General features: G+C 46.5%; 1 protein-coding gene across 3 annotated transcripts in view; it reads right to left on the bottom strand.

The window, feature by feature from the left end:
- Nucleotides 1-1,957, bottom strand: part of SIMC1 (SUMO interacting motifs containing 1) — a 614,032-nt gene extending 612,075 nt beyond the window's left edge. Inside the window, exon 1 of one of the 3 annotated variants that reach the window (XM_069651451.1) lies at nt 1,540-1,957. In XM_069651451.1, the coding sequence (XP_069507552.1) occupies nt 1,540-1,641 (102 nt within the window). In that variant the 5' untranslated portion in view covers nt 1,642-1,957. The remainder of the gene's footprint in view (nt 1-1,539) is intronic. The other 2 variants (XM_069651448.1, XM_069651450.1) reach the window with 2 other exon arrangements.
- Nucleotides 1,958-15,891: the final 13,934 nt, after the last annotated feature.

The following is a 15,891-nucleotide window of genomic DNA, read 5'->3' as shown; positions in this document are numbered from 1 at the left end:
TACAATGGACTAATTGGGAAAACAAGCTGACACAGCTTGAACACCTAGGTTTCACTTTGATCGCACTGCTAAAACAAGCCGAAAGTCCACTGTTGGATAGGGTTACTAACCAATCAAAAGACCGGCCATGCAGTTTCATATACAATGTTGCAGTTATTAGCCTGCTGCCATAATCAGTATGTGACATGTGTAAAAGTAGCTATGGGGTGCCTTACAGATAAGGCGAAGCCAATGAGATATTATAACATTATTCTATAAATAGATATGTTCCCCTAATCCAATCCCTCCCACATGAGGTTTTTGTGAAATGCAACATAGCATGACATCTTGAATTATGCATGTAAAGACAAATAAACTTTGCAAGCAAACTTTGGTGTGAAAAATTAAGTATCTACTTTGATAGCTGTATTTCTCGCTGCTTTCTGTCATTGAGATTAAAGCATTGTTTTACCAACTTTCTTTGGTCTGTCTGATTATTTGGTCTGTGATCATTATTGGTAATACCGATGCAGGCGCTTCGAGGTGCTAGAGCACAGAATCCTTCTTTGCAAGCAAGTGGCCGACATGGAGGAACCAGTGTTGAAAGGCAACAATGTGATAAAACGTATGTTTTCCCCAATGGAAGCACGGACAGGCTCTAGCAAACGCAGCTTGTAAGGCTAGTGCTGCAAAGCGCACACTGCAAGCCCCAGAATGTGAGTAATACATAAAGGAATGTATTGTGGCGTTACTAGGCTGCTGACTGGAAATGTGGGCGCAGTTGCTGAGGAGGCCCGGAGGCTTGATGACACTTTCATTTGAAAAGCCTTGACGCCATCCCTAAAACCCTGCGCCGCTTTCAGAAAGCACCGCCTATTCCCGCGCCTCCATTTGAACGAGAACACGTTTGGCAACAAGAACATGTTTGGAATTCGCGGGAGTGCGTTGCTTTGAGAGACGAATGTATAGTGTCTAAACTGGGCCATGTCTTGGACACCCAAGGTGTGTCGCTCGATTGTAAACCTGCAATGTAAAACAGAAATGCCACGCGACTGCAACTAGTGAAGACAAATGCCACTTTAGGCACTTAATGGTGTAATGATGTCTATATGCAAAAGAAGGATATGTAAACAATCCACATCATGTGACGTTTCATTGCTAAAGTCCTGAGGATCCCGTTAAAGGCTCCCCACGGCCGTGATGGTGCTGATGTAAAGTTTGGTAGCTGGGCCACTCTAGGATGCTGATGTCCCGGTAACCTGAAGGCGGGGGGCGACTATTGCAGGGGGTTTATATGAAGGACACTCATTCACGGGGCAATGGAGCATTGGACGATGGGGATGAGTTAGATGCCGGAACTGGTCATACGAAATTGAGTATCTTAAGTGGGCCCCTGGGGGTGATGGCGTCAGGGGGAAAATGGGTGGGGGGTGGTGTCCAACGGAAGATGAGCCGTTTGGAATGGGGGTTCCACGGGGCTTGAAGGGGTCTCCCTTCTGAGTAGATGCCCCGATAAGGGCTCTTGTTATGGTACGCGCGTGCCCTCTCCTAGTAACTCACCGCAGTGGCAGGGCTGCAACTGGTCCCCGCCCTCCGCCGCCTTTTGCGGGGGCGGGCGCCCATCTCCTCCTCCCCGTCCGAGATGATGATGACCTGCTCCATGACCCACTGGTGTAGCTCTCATCACGGGATTCACGGGTGCTTAGCTGTGGGAGGGTGAGGGACTTCCGGGTGCGTTCAGGACGAGGCAGCAGCAATCCATAATAAAGTGTGGAGAGGCAGGCTGGTATAATCAATGACAGAGCGGCGTAGGCAGACGCGAGCAATCAATCTCAAGCCAGGCTCTAAGGATGTGCGGTTATTGTGCGTCGGGCGGGCCGGCGAAGCTCTCACCTGCAGGCACAACAGCAACATTTCTCATTTAAAAAAAACGCATTCTTGCTGTCTCGTGCGGCCCGCTGACAGCTGTAGAAGGAGGGGATATTCTGACTCACGCCAAGTTTCATTTCATCTCAAACGTCACGCCCTCTAGATCCTGTTTCGATTATTTTTCAATGGCATGTTTGTTTTTTGAAATAAGTCCTGTTTGTCAATACTTATGCAAAACAAAGAGATTGTTTTGATACATTGCTGATTTGTTGCTCTTGTGTTTCATAACATGCTTCTCTGCTCGATATCACGTTTGACAAATTGAAATTGACCATGAGTAAACACAGGACACATGCACTCTGACTCATTTTCCTATGGGTGGAGGCCGTGGAGCGTTAAATGGGGGCATCAAAGGCATATTCCTTTTTTTTATCCTCCTTTTAACACCACAGCCCACTCTTGGGCAGTGATTGCAGAGTCGGAGTTAGGGCGGCGATAGAATCTCTGCTCTGCATTATCTCATCAGTGTGTTTAGTGTTACGCATTTCACGTAGGTGTGAACCTAAAGCCCAGGCAGACCCCATGGGAATCTATTAGTAAACGTTATTTTGAAAAGCGTACTTTGCAGACGGTAACTTTTTCACAAGACAACAGGAACACGGAAGAGTAAAAGCGAGCTTGGTTCCTGTTCCGCTTTGCCTCGTGAATGTTTAAAATTGCATGCAGGGGACCCCACAGCACGGAAGTGCTAACGCTGGTTTTCCCCTGCATGCATGTTATGATTTTTAATAAAAAATAACGCTTATACGCACTATCTGTGTTCCTCTCTATATGCCAAAGACTCGTGTGCATCTGTGTGTCTGACCCTCTTTGCGGGCCCCTCTATTTGTACCATTGTCCAGCTACCTCACTGTCTAGTTTTGTCAGTATGTATATTGAACGTCTAGATCTGTTATTCATTGCAAAGTGGGAGATTGATCCCATTGCAAGAAAGTAATGTGCAACTCTATGTAGTCGTTTAATTCACATGTCTCAGAACAGATGGAGAACCAGTTACTCCAGGCACTCCTTGGAATGTTGATGAAGCCCACCAGGGTGTGGGTGGTTGAGGCCCTTGTGGCATCCTTTCAGATGAGGAGAGGGAACCTCCATTTCCCCCCTAATGTCGGTACTCCTTTCTGGCTCTCAAAGGCTGGTGGTACACATTCTGAGCAGGCAGAGCACAACATAAAATCTCTAAGATTCTCAAGCCGTGGAACCGAAACAGCCCTAATCTATTTAAAAACTCAAATCGAAGAACGGCAAGCTGGCCCTCCTACTACTGCTGGATTTATCGGCGGCTTTCGATCTGGTTAACCACCAAATACTCTGCCAACATCTCACCTCTGCAGCCCACTTGTCTGACAAAGCTACCTCTTGGATCAGATCATTCTTGGGAAATAGATCTATGAGGGTCTTTTTCCCAGTGGCCTCTGCCATCCCCAGTGTTGTATGTGGTCACACAAGGATCATGCGTATCACCAACACTCTACAATGTGTTTACGAAGCCCCTCTTTGACATTCTTGACTATTTGGGTGTCACCTACAGGAATTACGCAGAAGACACCCAAATACTCATCCCTATCACCGGGAACCACACAGTTTACTCCAAAGCATTAAATGACGTCTATTTAGTCATCCAGGCCTGGATGGTACAACAGAGGCTCTGTCTTAATGACGATAAAACCAAGCTACTCCTCCTTTGATCCCAACCTAGACTCAATAGACTAGACCCTGCCTTCAAATCTTTAATCATTGATGGCAACATCATAAAGGTGTCTAACAACACTAAAACCCTAGGGATATATCTCGATTCTACACTAGCCCTATCAAGACAAACTAACGCTGTAATATCATCAACAGCCTATACATGCAAACTTATCACGGCACGTCGACCATTCCTCACCACAGTCAACTGCACCACCCTTGCTAGAACCCTCATCATGTCGAAACTCAACTACTGCAACGCACTCTATCTAGGGACTAGTCAACAGAGCTTAAATAAGGTACAGGTAACACAGAATAACGCCATTAGGGCAGCACTAAACATCTCAAGAAATAATATCTCTGACACCAGAAGTAGTCTGCATTGGTTATCGGTGACTCAAAGAATCAGCCTCAAATCTCTCTCACTTACGCATACATGCCCTGCCAACCAGGTACCAAAATACCTGGCGAACCGCTTCACACCCAACATTCAAACCAAGCTGCTCAAGCACATTGCCTATCATTACCTAGGTTTAAGCAGCTTCCCGGTGCTTGCCACTAAACTGTGGAACTCACTACCTAACCCACTCGGATCAGAACCCTCATTCCACTCATTCAGATGTAAAGTTAAAACTTGGCTTGCAGCACAGGACTACTAAAGCCATCTTTTATCATACTGCCAACTGCAACCTGTGTTGCTATCTACTGCTTTGCCATGCCTTGTTTATGTCTTGTCAATCTCTATTGTAAATATCTACTGTATGTAAATTGTATTAGTAAATGTTTTATATATATATGCATCCTGTGTATATTTGTGCTACTGTATATGTAACTGTTAAAGAAATGTGCCCAGATGCCTCTGGGCCAGGCGCGCTATATAAATAAACTAAATACAAATAAATAAAAGCCTGTAGACTCACTCCATGATGCAGCAAAGAAAGCACTTACATAATATTTGACCCCACTTGTCTATGTGGACTACGAAAGTGTTCTGCTCTGCCAGTTGCTTTAGGAAGTACACAAATCACCAAATGAATATCAGGTATCTGGCCCGGACTTGCACTCTAGCTGATGAAGAAGAGGAGACCTGGGCGTTCCGGATCCAAAGCTGCTTCTATGCGAGGCTAAGGAGCCAAATACTCTCAAAACCAGGGATTTTGCTCCAGAGGTCACTGGAAGTGTGGCGCTCATAAAAGCTTGCAGACACAAGAGCAGACTACATGGAAGATGCTCTTAACAAATCTCTCAGGGTGGAGGGTGTGAACATAGTGCATGCCCCCTCTGCAACCCATCTCAAACTCGGAGGAAGAGGATGCCAACGCATGGGACCTCTTAGGAAATGACGAAGTCAAGTGAATCGTATGCATAGGGTGGAGTGCTTCAAGATATCAGAATGTCTTCTGTAATGTTGACATTTGCACATACCATTGGCAATAGATCTATATCTTTGGCCCTGGAAGTTTAAAAAAACAGTCAATCGAAAGTGACCTATATGGAGCAAAGTTTTGGGGAACGTTGGAGGGCATAAAACGTGTATCTGCCGAAACAGCTACCTCAAAAATCTGTTGGCAATTCTACAAAGTACTCCTAATATACTTGTCCATACTGAGCTTGATTGAACATTTATAAACAACACATTTCAATTTAGATCTCTTGTATTGGATTCATCTCTGTTCAAAACCACCTGAATTTGATAAAAGATGAATTGTTAGATATTTGTTCACTGCGTCAAGTTAAAATGTTAGCAATATCCTAGGACTTTGGTGAAATCTGGTCAAATCCTTCTCCCTGTTGTCACGTTACGAACTGTCACATCTCTGCCTCTGGGTGGTGCAGTCTGTAGACATGCAGGGTGTTGTCTACCATCTACAGAGAAGACCCTGAATCATTTCCTTCCATAAATCTGTATTTACAAAAACATGGACTTCAATTCCCATAATATACCTGGAAAACCCGGCAGTCAAAACCAGAAACTCTTTTGGAATCTGAGTTGCATGCACACTGGTTTAACTCTGACTGGAAGCAAACAGACTCCTTTCAATGGAATGCAAAATCCAAAATGCCACAGCTATTATTGTGCTTTTGTTTCTATACAAAAAATCCCGGTGCTTGTCAGCATTGGATACTCTCCCAAAGTCCATGCCATAGATTTCCATTTACCACACATGTGACCGTGTGTTCCGCCTGAGCATGCAGCTTTCCACCCTGCTAGCACTGCTTATAAACTGCCACGCTCTGAAGCTTCCTTGTTCTTGCATTGCATTCTGAACCTCGTGCAGCTGTGACCCATTTGAATCTCTCTCTGCCTTGCTGACTTATGCCTTGTGCTTTTCCTGTGACTCTTGTCTGCTCTTCTGCTGCCTGGTGAAAGCTATGTTTTAAAAATTGTAGTGTTTGGAAGCCAATTTGATATAGGTTCTCTAAAACAGAAAACTGCGTGCAGGTCTTGCTTTAGAAATCCTGAGCTTGCAATAACAGTAAATGACTGTGTATGGATTCAGCTGCCCACTTGTACTTACAGAACAAGTTTAGCTTGTTGTATAGTCAAGGAACAGCTGCGAGAGAGTACGTTGACGCCATGGCTAGTTCAGATTTAGGCAGGGTCAAAGACCTTTGTAAGACTACACTAACTGTACAATGTATAAATACTCTCCTTATAAATGGGGGAGAGCAGACACAGCAGAAAATGAGAGGGCAGATGGTTCACATGGCAAATTGTATGACCATGTGGAGATAGCTGCAGCTATAATAAAAACATGTGTCTCAGAATAAGACACAATTCTTTTCCCGTGTTTCATTGTGCCTTAAAGTTATTTTCTGAACACAGGCAGGAATACAAATAAGTATTTTTCCACAATTGGTGTCATGATCCCTGCTTCCAAGGGGTCAGGACTTGCCCCACGACCTTGGAAGCAGGCCCATAACTCTGATCCCGGGAACCAGCCAGTCCCTATTGGGACCTTTTGGACCTTGTCCTGGCGCCAGTGGCGCCAGGCTCATGAAGGTGACTGGTCCCGGCACAGGAAGCGCCGGGCTAATATTAGATAAGAGTGCTTGGTGGACCTACCTGTAGCAGACCATGCTGCTTACTTACCAGCTAGCTGGTCTCCTGATCCTTCTCTGCCTGGGACTACTTTTTCTGTCTGGGTGGAGCAGGAGCCACTCCCTGGAAGCAGAACACAGGAACTCTTCTAGAAATCTGGAACTCTTTTTCTTACCTAGGTGAGGCCGTGGAAGAAGACGCCTAAGCACTACAGAAGGCTATTTAAACCACACCCGATTGGTTTCACGTGCTTCGCGTTATTCTGCATCTGCAGCAAGACGCTCACCGTGTCAGCTCCAGGAAACCTCCAGCTCCAGATCCTGTGAACACGAAATCACCTGCTGGGATCCAACCTTCAGTCTTCTTCAGTCTTCAGCAGCTCCTGCAAAACAAAGGCACAGGTTAGGCTAAAGCAAAGGCAGCGCATCTACTTACCTAATCCAACGGCAGCATCCAAGGCGCCTTTTTCAGCCTTTCTCTTCCGGCATCCGACATCTGCAAAGAGAAAGAACATCGGTCAGTATTATTTAACTACAAAGTCTGCTTACCTGTGTTACGCCCGTTCCAACTCAGCTCGCGCTGCATTCCGGCACCTGCAAGACAAGATACAGCGGTTAGTAACGCTTAGTTACAAGACTGCTTACCTGTGTTACGTTCGCTTCCAATCTGTCCGCGCTGCACCTCGGCACCTGCAAAGACAAAAGAGACATTACGGTGCATTCTACAGCGCTAGTGCAGTCTTTCTACTTACGTGCCATTAGAAGGATAATCTTCACCGCCACAGCATCTGAAAAGGAAAAGACATAGACTTTAAAGACTTAAGACTTTTGAAAGAGAAGAGAACAATCTAAAAGGAACTTAAATACTTACAAGGCACGCTTGTGCACTAACGGCTTCTTCGCTCTCAGCTAACCCTCTGCTATCAAGAGGCAGAGCTCGCATCCAGTGAAGCAACTGGACCCAGCGCCCCTGCACAAGACGCAGGATGGAGAGCCCGGCATTTACCTATCTAAGGTAAGCGCAATTATCAACCCAGTTCCACGGGGAAAGAAAGGGCGAGAGGGGCTAGGAACTTTCCCAACCTTCCAATCACTAATACCTTGGTTTACCCTTGCAGACACCTCACTCTTCAGCTTAAACTTTCGGTGAGAAGGTGGCCCTGTCCGGGAGCAAAACAAACCCTGCGCCTAACACTGAAGACGGTATCCCCACCAGATCAAGGCCTGCTCCTCCGAGGGAACCAGGTGAGCGTTACAGAACGCGAAGCCATACCACATAATTCCCGCCCAGGCGCAATGGAAACCTCAGACACAGACCAATTGGCCCATTTACTCGGGGAGTTGAGGGCGGAAGTACACGCCGCACGTCAGGAAACAAATGCCCTAAGGAGGGAGTTAGTGGTCTCCAAGGAGCGAACAGACGATTTGGCTAGGCAATTGCTGCAAGCCCAAGCTGGACAAACTCCTCTACCCACCCCTAGTGGGGGCCACGCTCCTACAGCTTCCTCAAATCCGGTGCAAATCAATCTACCAGGAAATATACCTTTGGCTCCGCCCGAACGCTTTTCAGGTGATCCGAAAAGGTTTGCTGTGTTCATCAATTAATGTCGCTTGCACTTTTTATGCAGACCCGCCGCTTTTCCAACGGACCAGGCTAAAGTGGCCTTCGTGCTCTCTTAACTCAGTGGCAGTGCCGCAGATTGGTCTGTTCCTTTAGTGTCTCAAGATGACCCCATTCTCCATAACTTCCAGGACTTCCAAGCCAGTATGGAGAAACTGTTCGCAAAGCACTATCAGGGACAGGCCTTGGACAATGAACTTCTTTCACTACGACAGGGCAATCAAGATCTTCTGACTTATATTGCATCATTTAACAGACTAGTGGTGGAAACCGGATGGCCGGAGGATAAGAGGATCACACTGTTTTACAGAGGTCTGCGTGGGGAATTAAAAGACGTTCTGGCTCAAGTGGTAAATCCTCCACAAGACTGTTCCGAATATATCGATCTGGTAGTGCAACTGGATCATCGACTACAGGATCGGAAAGCCGATTGATCCAGATTTGAAACCCGACTTTTTCCAAGGCTACAAAGTTCCACGAAAGGAACTGATTCTGTGGAACCCATGCAAATAGGGGTTGTTAAAGGACCTTTAACCCAAAAGGAGAGGGAAAGGAGGAGACAACTGCAATTATGCCTCTATTGCGGAAACTCAGGGCACTTTCTTCGAGATTGTCCAGTGAAGCCCAAGAAGAAGATAGTAGGGGCGTCTGATAAAGGTACCGAGAATTCTGAGCCGGGACCTCGCCCGGCAAGTGTAGAGGTCCGCTTGCCGAGCATTAAAACCAGTTCTTTGACCTCGCATTTCATCATGCCCATGGTCCTCGTGAGTCCAGAGCAACCTAATCGTATGCATGCCATTAAAGCATACATTGATAGTGGCGCAATCGGGAATTACTTGGACTGTGGACTGGCCGCCAGGATGAATCTATCTCTTTGTCCAAAGACGGTGAAAGACGTCATCACCACCGTGGATGGGACGGAAATAGCTTCCGGACCCGTAACTCACACCACCATGGAAGTAACGTTAGTAAGCCAAGATGGGCATCAAGAGAAGATCGTGTTTGATGTGATCAAGGCCCCGCAGTTTCAAGTCATCTTGGGAGTTCCTTGGTTGGAGAAACACAATCCTCAAATTGATTGGCGAGCAAAGACAATCCGGTTTCCAGAATGCGCTTCTACCTGTTACCCTCAGCCCTCCACCAAACTAGCTGCAACTGTTTCTGAGAGTCCACAACTGCCTCCTGAATACCAGGAATTCCAAGATGTCTTTCGGAAAGACCAAGCTAATTCTTTGCCTCCCCACAGATCATACGACTGTCAGATAGACCTGATTCCCGGATCCACTCCTCCGTGCAGTCGGATTTATGCCCTCACTGAACCTGAAAATCTCCACCTAAGGCAATATTTGGACCAGTACTTGGCTAATGGATTCATCCGTCCTTCGAAGTCCCCGGCCTCCTCAGCTCTGTTCTTCGTGCCAAAAAAGGAGGGAGACTTAAGAACGTGTATAGACTACCGTGCCCTGAACCAGATTACAATTAAGAACAGGTATCCATTGCCATTGATCCCAGAACTACTTGACCAAGTCAAAAACGCCTGTATATACACTAAGTTGGACCTCAGAGGAGCCTACCATTTGGTGCGAATAAAGGAGGGCGATGAATGGAAGACGGCCTTTCGTACCAAGTATGAACTGTTCGAGTATCAAGTGATGCCCTTCGGGTTGTGTAACGCACCGGCCGCGTTCCAGTTCTTTATGAATGACGTGCTCCGTGAACTCATTGATGTGTGTGTAGTTGTTTATATTGACGATATTCTGGTTTATTCGTCCTCTGAGGCAGAACACTGAAAACACGTCACCGCGGTACTGGAGAGGCTCCGAAAACACAAACTTTTTGCAAAATTAGAGAAGTGCGTCTTTCATGTCACTGAGGTCGAATTTTTGGGATTTATTTTGTCGCCTGACGGAGTTCACATGGACTCGAGGAAAGTAGACGCAATCATCAAGTGGCCCTCACCAACGTCTGTAAAAGGGGTTCAAAGTATGTTGGGCTTCGCCAACTTCTATCGTAGGTTTATTCCAGACTTCTCTCGGGTAGTCCAACCCATTACAGCTCTCCTCAGAAAAAACAAACGTTTTGAATGGTCTACCGAGGCAGAACAAGCCTTTCAGGAGCTAAAGACTAAATTTACCTCAGCCCCGATTTTAAAACATCCCCGCCCGGAACTACCTTACATCGTCGAGACCGATGCCTCCAGCCTCGCTATGGGAGCAGTGCTTTCACAAAGAGATCCAGAAACCAACCAGTTACACCCGTGGCGTTTTGGTCTCGCAAATTCTCGGCCCCAGAAATCAACTACACCATTACTGATAAGGAACTTTTGGCTATTAAGTCCGCCTTTAAGGCCTGGCGCCATTATCTCCTAGGAGCCCGACACACTGTCACCGTCATTACTGACCATCGTAACCTATAGTATCTTAAATCAGCCAAAGACCAATCCTCCAGACAACTTCGCTGGGCATTATTTTTTGCTGAATTTGATTTTATAATCACCTACCGACCAGGCAATAAGAATGGTAAAGCGGATGCCCTCTCTCGAATTGGAGTAGATGAACACATGGTTAACCCTGAGCCCGTACCTATTATTCCTGAACAAAGAATCCTGGGTCTGATCGGCATGCAATCCATTGAAGATATTGAAGCCCAGGTTAAACAACTTGTAACTCCAGCAGACATACAAAAATGGCATCTTCAGGGGGAAGACTTCACAGTAAAGAACGACTTATTGTACTTCAAGGAACGACTTTATCTACCCTGTACTAGCTTACAAAATCAAGTCATCTCTTGTTATCATGACTCCTTAATGGAAGGACACCCGGGTATGGCCAAGACCTCGGAAAAGGTCAAGCGTCACTTCTGGTGGCCATCTTGGAGAAAGGACATCAGAAACTTTGTCATGTCCTGTGGAGTGTGCGCCCAAAACAAGAGTCCTAAGGAGAAACCAGCAGGCCTCTTACAACCAATTGACATCCCACCTCGTCCCTGGCATACCCTCTCCATGGACTTTATCACCGACTTACCTCCCTGTTCCGGATACAATACAATCCTGGTAATCGTAGACTTATTCTCAAAAATGGCACATTTCATCCCACTAAAGGGTTTACCGTCAGCAGCAATCCTGGCTCGAGAATTTCTTGAAAACATCGTTCGGTTGCACGGCTTTCCTTCAATTTTAATCTCGGACAGAGGAAGTCAATTCATCTCCCACTTCTGGCGGAGTTGCTGTCGGTTGGCTCAAATTGATGTGAGACTTTCAACCAGTCACCACCCACAAACCGACGGTCAGACCGAAAGGACCAATCAGACTTTGGAACAGTACCTGCGCTGCATGCTGCAACAGACAGAAGGAACTTGGAAGGACATCCTTTGGATAGCCGAGTACGCTTACAATAACTCAGTCCACTCTGGAACCGGAAAGACCCCGTTTTTTCTTTTGTATGGTAACCATCCTCGAACCTCTAACCTGGATCCACCTCAGGATCTTGGAACACCAGCAGTTGACCACCTACATTCAACCATCACCCAAGCCTTCAAGGAAGCTACTACCCACCTTCAAAAGGCCAAGGAACAATACAAGAAAGGAGCAGATCAACATCGGAAGGAAACCCCTCAATACCAAATAGGAGATCAAGTCTGGTTATCCACCAAACATTTACCCTTAAAGGGATCACGCACCTTTAACCCAAGATACCTGGGACCCTACTCTATCACTGCCATAATAAATCCAGTAGCGGTCAAGTTGGATTTACCCTCTCGTATGAAAATGCACCCAGTCTTTCATGTTTCACTACTAAAACCTGTTCAACCAGAAACCCGATTGACTAAATCTCCTGGACCTATCCTAGTTGACGGAGAACTCGAGTTTGAAATCAAAAATATCCTGGATTCCAAGATCTCCAAATCAAAACTACACTACCTGATTGACTGGAAAGGCTACGGCCCCCAAGAAAGATCTTGGGAACCTGCAGAACATGTACACGCACCTCGACTAATCAAGAAATTTCATCGGACATTTCCTAACAAACCAAGAGCTCCGGAGAAGTCAACCTTGGGAGTGGCCTTAAGGGGGGGTGCTGACATGATCCCTGCTTCCAAGGGGTCAGGACTTGCCCCACGACCTTGGAAGCAGGCCCATAACTCTGATCCCAGGAACCAGCCAGTCCCTATTGGGACCTTTTGGACCTTGTCCTGGCGCCAGTGGCGCCAGGCTCATGAAGGTGACTGGTCCCGGCACAGGAAGCGCCGGGCTAATATTAGATAAGAGTGCTTGGTGGACCTACCTGTAGCAGACCATGCTGCTTACTTACCAGCTAGCTGGTCTCCTGATCCTTCTCTGCCTGGGACTACTTTTTCTGTCTGGGTGGAGCAGGAGCCACTCCCTGGAAGCAGAACACAGGAACTCTTCTAGAAATCTGGAACTCTTTTTCTTACCTAGGTGAGGCCGTGGAAGAAGACGCCTAAGCACTACAGAAGGCTATTTAAACCACACCCGATTGGTTTCACGTGCTTCGCGTTATTCTGCATCTGCAGCAGGACGCTCACCGTGTCAGCTCCAGGAAACCTCCAGCTCCAGATCCTGTGAACACGAAATCACCTGCTGGGATCCAACCTTCAGTCTTCTTCAGTCTTCAGCAGCTCCTGCAAAACAAAGGCACAGGTTAGGCTAAAGCAAAGGCAGCGCATCTACTTACCTAATCCAACGGCAGCATCCAAGGCGCCTTTTTCAGCCTTTCTCTTCCGGCATCCGACATCTGCAAAGAGAAGAACATCGGTCAGTAATATTTAACTACAAAGTCTGCTTACCTGTGTTACGCCCGTTCCAACTCAGCTCGCGCTGCATTCCGGCACCTGCAAGACAAGATACATCGGTTAGTAACGCTTAGTTACAAGACTGCTTACCTGTGTTACGTTCGCTTCCAATCTGTCCGCGCTGCACCTCGGCACCTGCAAAGACAAAAGAGACATTACGGTGCATTCTACAGCGCTAGTGCAGTCTTTCTACTTACGTGCCATTAGAAGGATAATCTTCACCGCCACAGCATCTGAAAAGGAAAAGACATAGACTTTAAAGACTTAAGACTTTTGAAAGAGAAGAGAACAATCTAAAAGGAACTTAAATACTTACAAGGCACGCTTGTGCACTAACGGCTTCTTCGCTCTCAGCTAACCCTCTGCTATCAAGAGGCAGAGCTCGCATCCAGTGAAGCAACTGGACCCAGCGCCCCTGCACAAGACGCAGGATGGAGAGCCCGGCATTTACCTATCTAAGGTAAGCGCAATTATCAACCCAGTTCCACGGGGAAAGAAAGGGCGAGAGGGGCTAGGAACTTTCCCAACCTTCCAATCACTAATACCTTGGTTTACCCTTGCAGACACCTCACTCTTCAGCTTAAACTTTCGGTGAGAAGGTGGCCCTGTCCGGGAGCAAAACAAACCCTGCGCCTAACACTGAAGACGGTATCCCCACCAGATCAAGGCCTGCGCCTCCGAGGGAACCAGGTGAGCGTTACAATTGGCACCACTAGATGAGACCTCATTGCATTTACAATCCAGTTGGACTAAGCATGCCACGGTCGGAGAACACTCAAAGGTGGGAGTCGGGAGTGGGGTACACTGCTGTTTTTCTTGCAGACACATCTTCACTCACCAGCTGACTTCTTGGACACGATAGATCCCTACAACAGAGGAGCTCTGTCGGTGTGAGGAAAAGTGATTTACATTCCTGATGAAGCACTGGCACAGAATACTGCAGAAAATTAGGTGAGACTGTAGAGGAGGTCCCAAATAAAGCCTGCGCTCCAGTCGCCCATTTTGAAGTACCAGAAACGTTCACACTGAGAAATGTGACGTATGAGGAGCAAATAAATCAGCAGACAGCTACAGTAGGTCCTGCCCAGTACCTATCAGAAGAACAATACCTATTGAAGTACCAATAACCAGACAACCATGGACAGTGAGGTATCCACTAAGAAATCCCTACCAGCAAATAAAACGAAATGAAGATTGCTTAAGTAATGTGCAGGAAGAAACCAAAAAATCCTTAATGGAAGACGAATGGTGACGTCACGAGGGCCTGGACTAACACACCAATAGAAGATATGACGACCCAAGGAGGACACAAAGAGATGAAATGCCATGAATAAGGATGTCGTGAACCTATAAGAAGAACGCGATGTTAGAACACAAAGGAGCTTAAACTGTAAGCAGGATGAAGATATTCAACCAGCTAATGCCTGTACATATGCTTGTAACTGCAAGAAAGCTAAGGAAACAGTGTGGCTTGCTATGCTAAGTAGAAGAATAGAGCGGCAAGCGCCATTGTACACAATCTACCTCAAAATGAAGCATGTTATACAAGTGCGAGTCCACTTTGCACTAAAAACAGAACCAACCCAGGTTATTGTAGGCCAAACACAAGAAGATTCATATTCTAGCAAACACGAGGAAAGAAGGCTGAATCGAAACTCGGCAGAGGGAGCTCGTGCCAGGGAAGTAAAGGTCATATCAATAGAAGCTATGAACAGTCGTTACTTTTAATTGAAGCTAAGAACAGAATATCCTGCCTCTGAAGGATCGAGATAAGAAGGCGAAGGCAGGTGGCGGTGAAACGAAAATCAAATGCACAAATTGAAATAAACTAGGTAAATCCATGGTGTGCTAGCACATGACCAGCCGAGCGAGAAGAGACACGGGTTCACACCTGCGCTTGGCAGCCGCCCAGACAGAGATATCTTAACTTTTCCTGACAAGAAGACACAGTTTCGAGGCTGACCAGAGCCAACTAATTGACACATAGCCACTAAAGTAATCATGGATCGAGGGAAGGCCGGGTGAATCTTAGGGCACCGTGCACCTGGTTGACCGTTCTGCGTGCTGCTAACCAAAGTGGAAATTTATGCATGGGGTTGATACCAACCAAATCACAATGGACCAAATAATCTAGGGTCCTATAGTTAATAGAACCAATATGACTTTGTACCTTTAGTGACGTCTACAGCAGGCATTTTTGAAGGAAAGGCTTAGACGCCCACCTGATAGTGTTTACCCAATCCCCTCACTCTGTTACCATATACAGATATAGCACCCATATTAAAGTTACCGTTTCCTAACCAATAGAATTGCATGTTAACTTTTGAGTGTTACACGTCAGATTATGACGCGTTTTGAGTATAAAGTTATGTTTTGTGTGAAGTTCGAGGGAGTTGAAGCGAGACGAGCTATCGCATCACTGTTGATTTCCATGTTTCCCCGTTTATTGTACTTGTCATTAAACGGACTCCCCTTTGCCAAACCATTGAGTTGTCCTTATTCATTGGTGTTGGAGTAAGAAAACCTGCACCCCCATCCATCTCAAGGTGCAGCTATCTTGTCTCAAAGTACTGCAGAGCAAACCCCTCTATGGGCCAGCCGGGGGCTCCAGTACACTTGGTAGCAGAGATTTGATGGTTTATTGACTATCGATTATTGATTAAAATAAGACACCTATTGGCCGTCGACATAAAGTAAAAGGTCTTCGGCAATATCACAAGTCCTTTGCCATTGGGCTGAGTAGACCATGAAGCTCCCCGTAGACAATGGTAGCGTAAGCAAGAAACTGCAGTTAGGGCCTGAAGGGACCCGTTTTCCCACAC

The sequence above is a fragment of the Ambystoma mexicanum genome, chromosome 3p (assembly GCF_040938575.1).
Source record: "Ambystoma mexicanum isolate Mex_15411 chromosome 3p, UKY_AmexF1_1, whole genome shotgun sequence".
Classification (NCBI taxonomy): Eukaryota; Metazoa; Chordata; class Amphibia; order Caudata; family Ambystomatidae; genus Ambystoma; species Ambystoma mexicanum.
The sequence above is the reverse complement of the archived record's forward strand: the minus strand, read 5'-3'. Positions and strand labels throughout refer to the sequence as shown.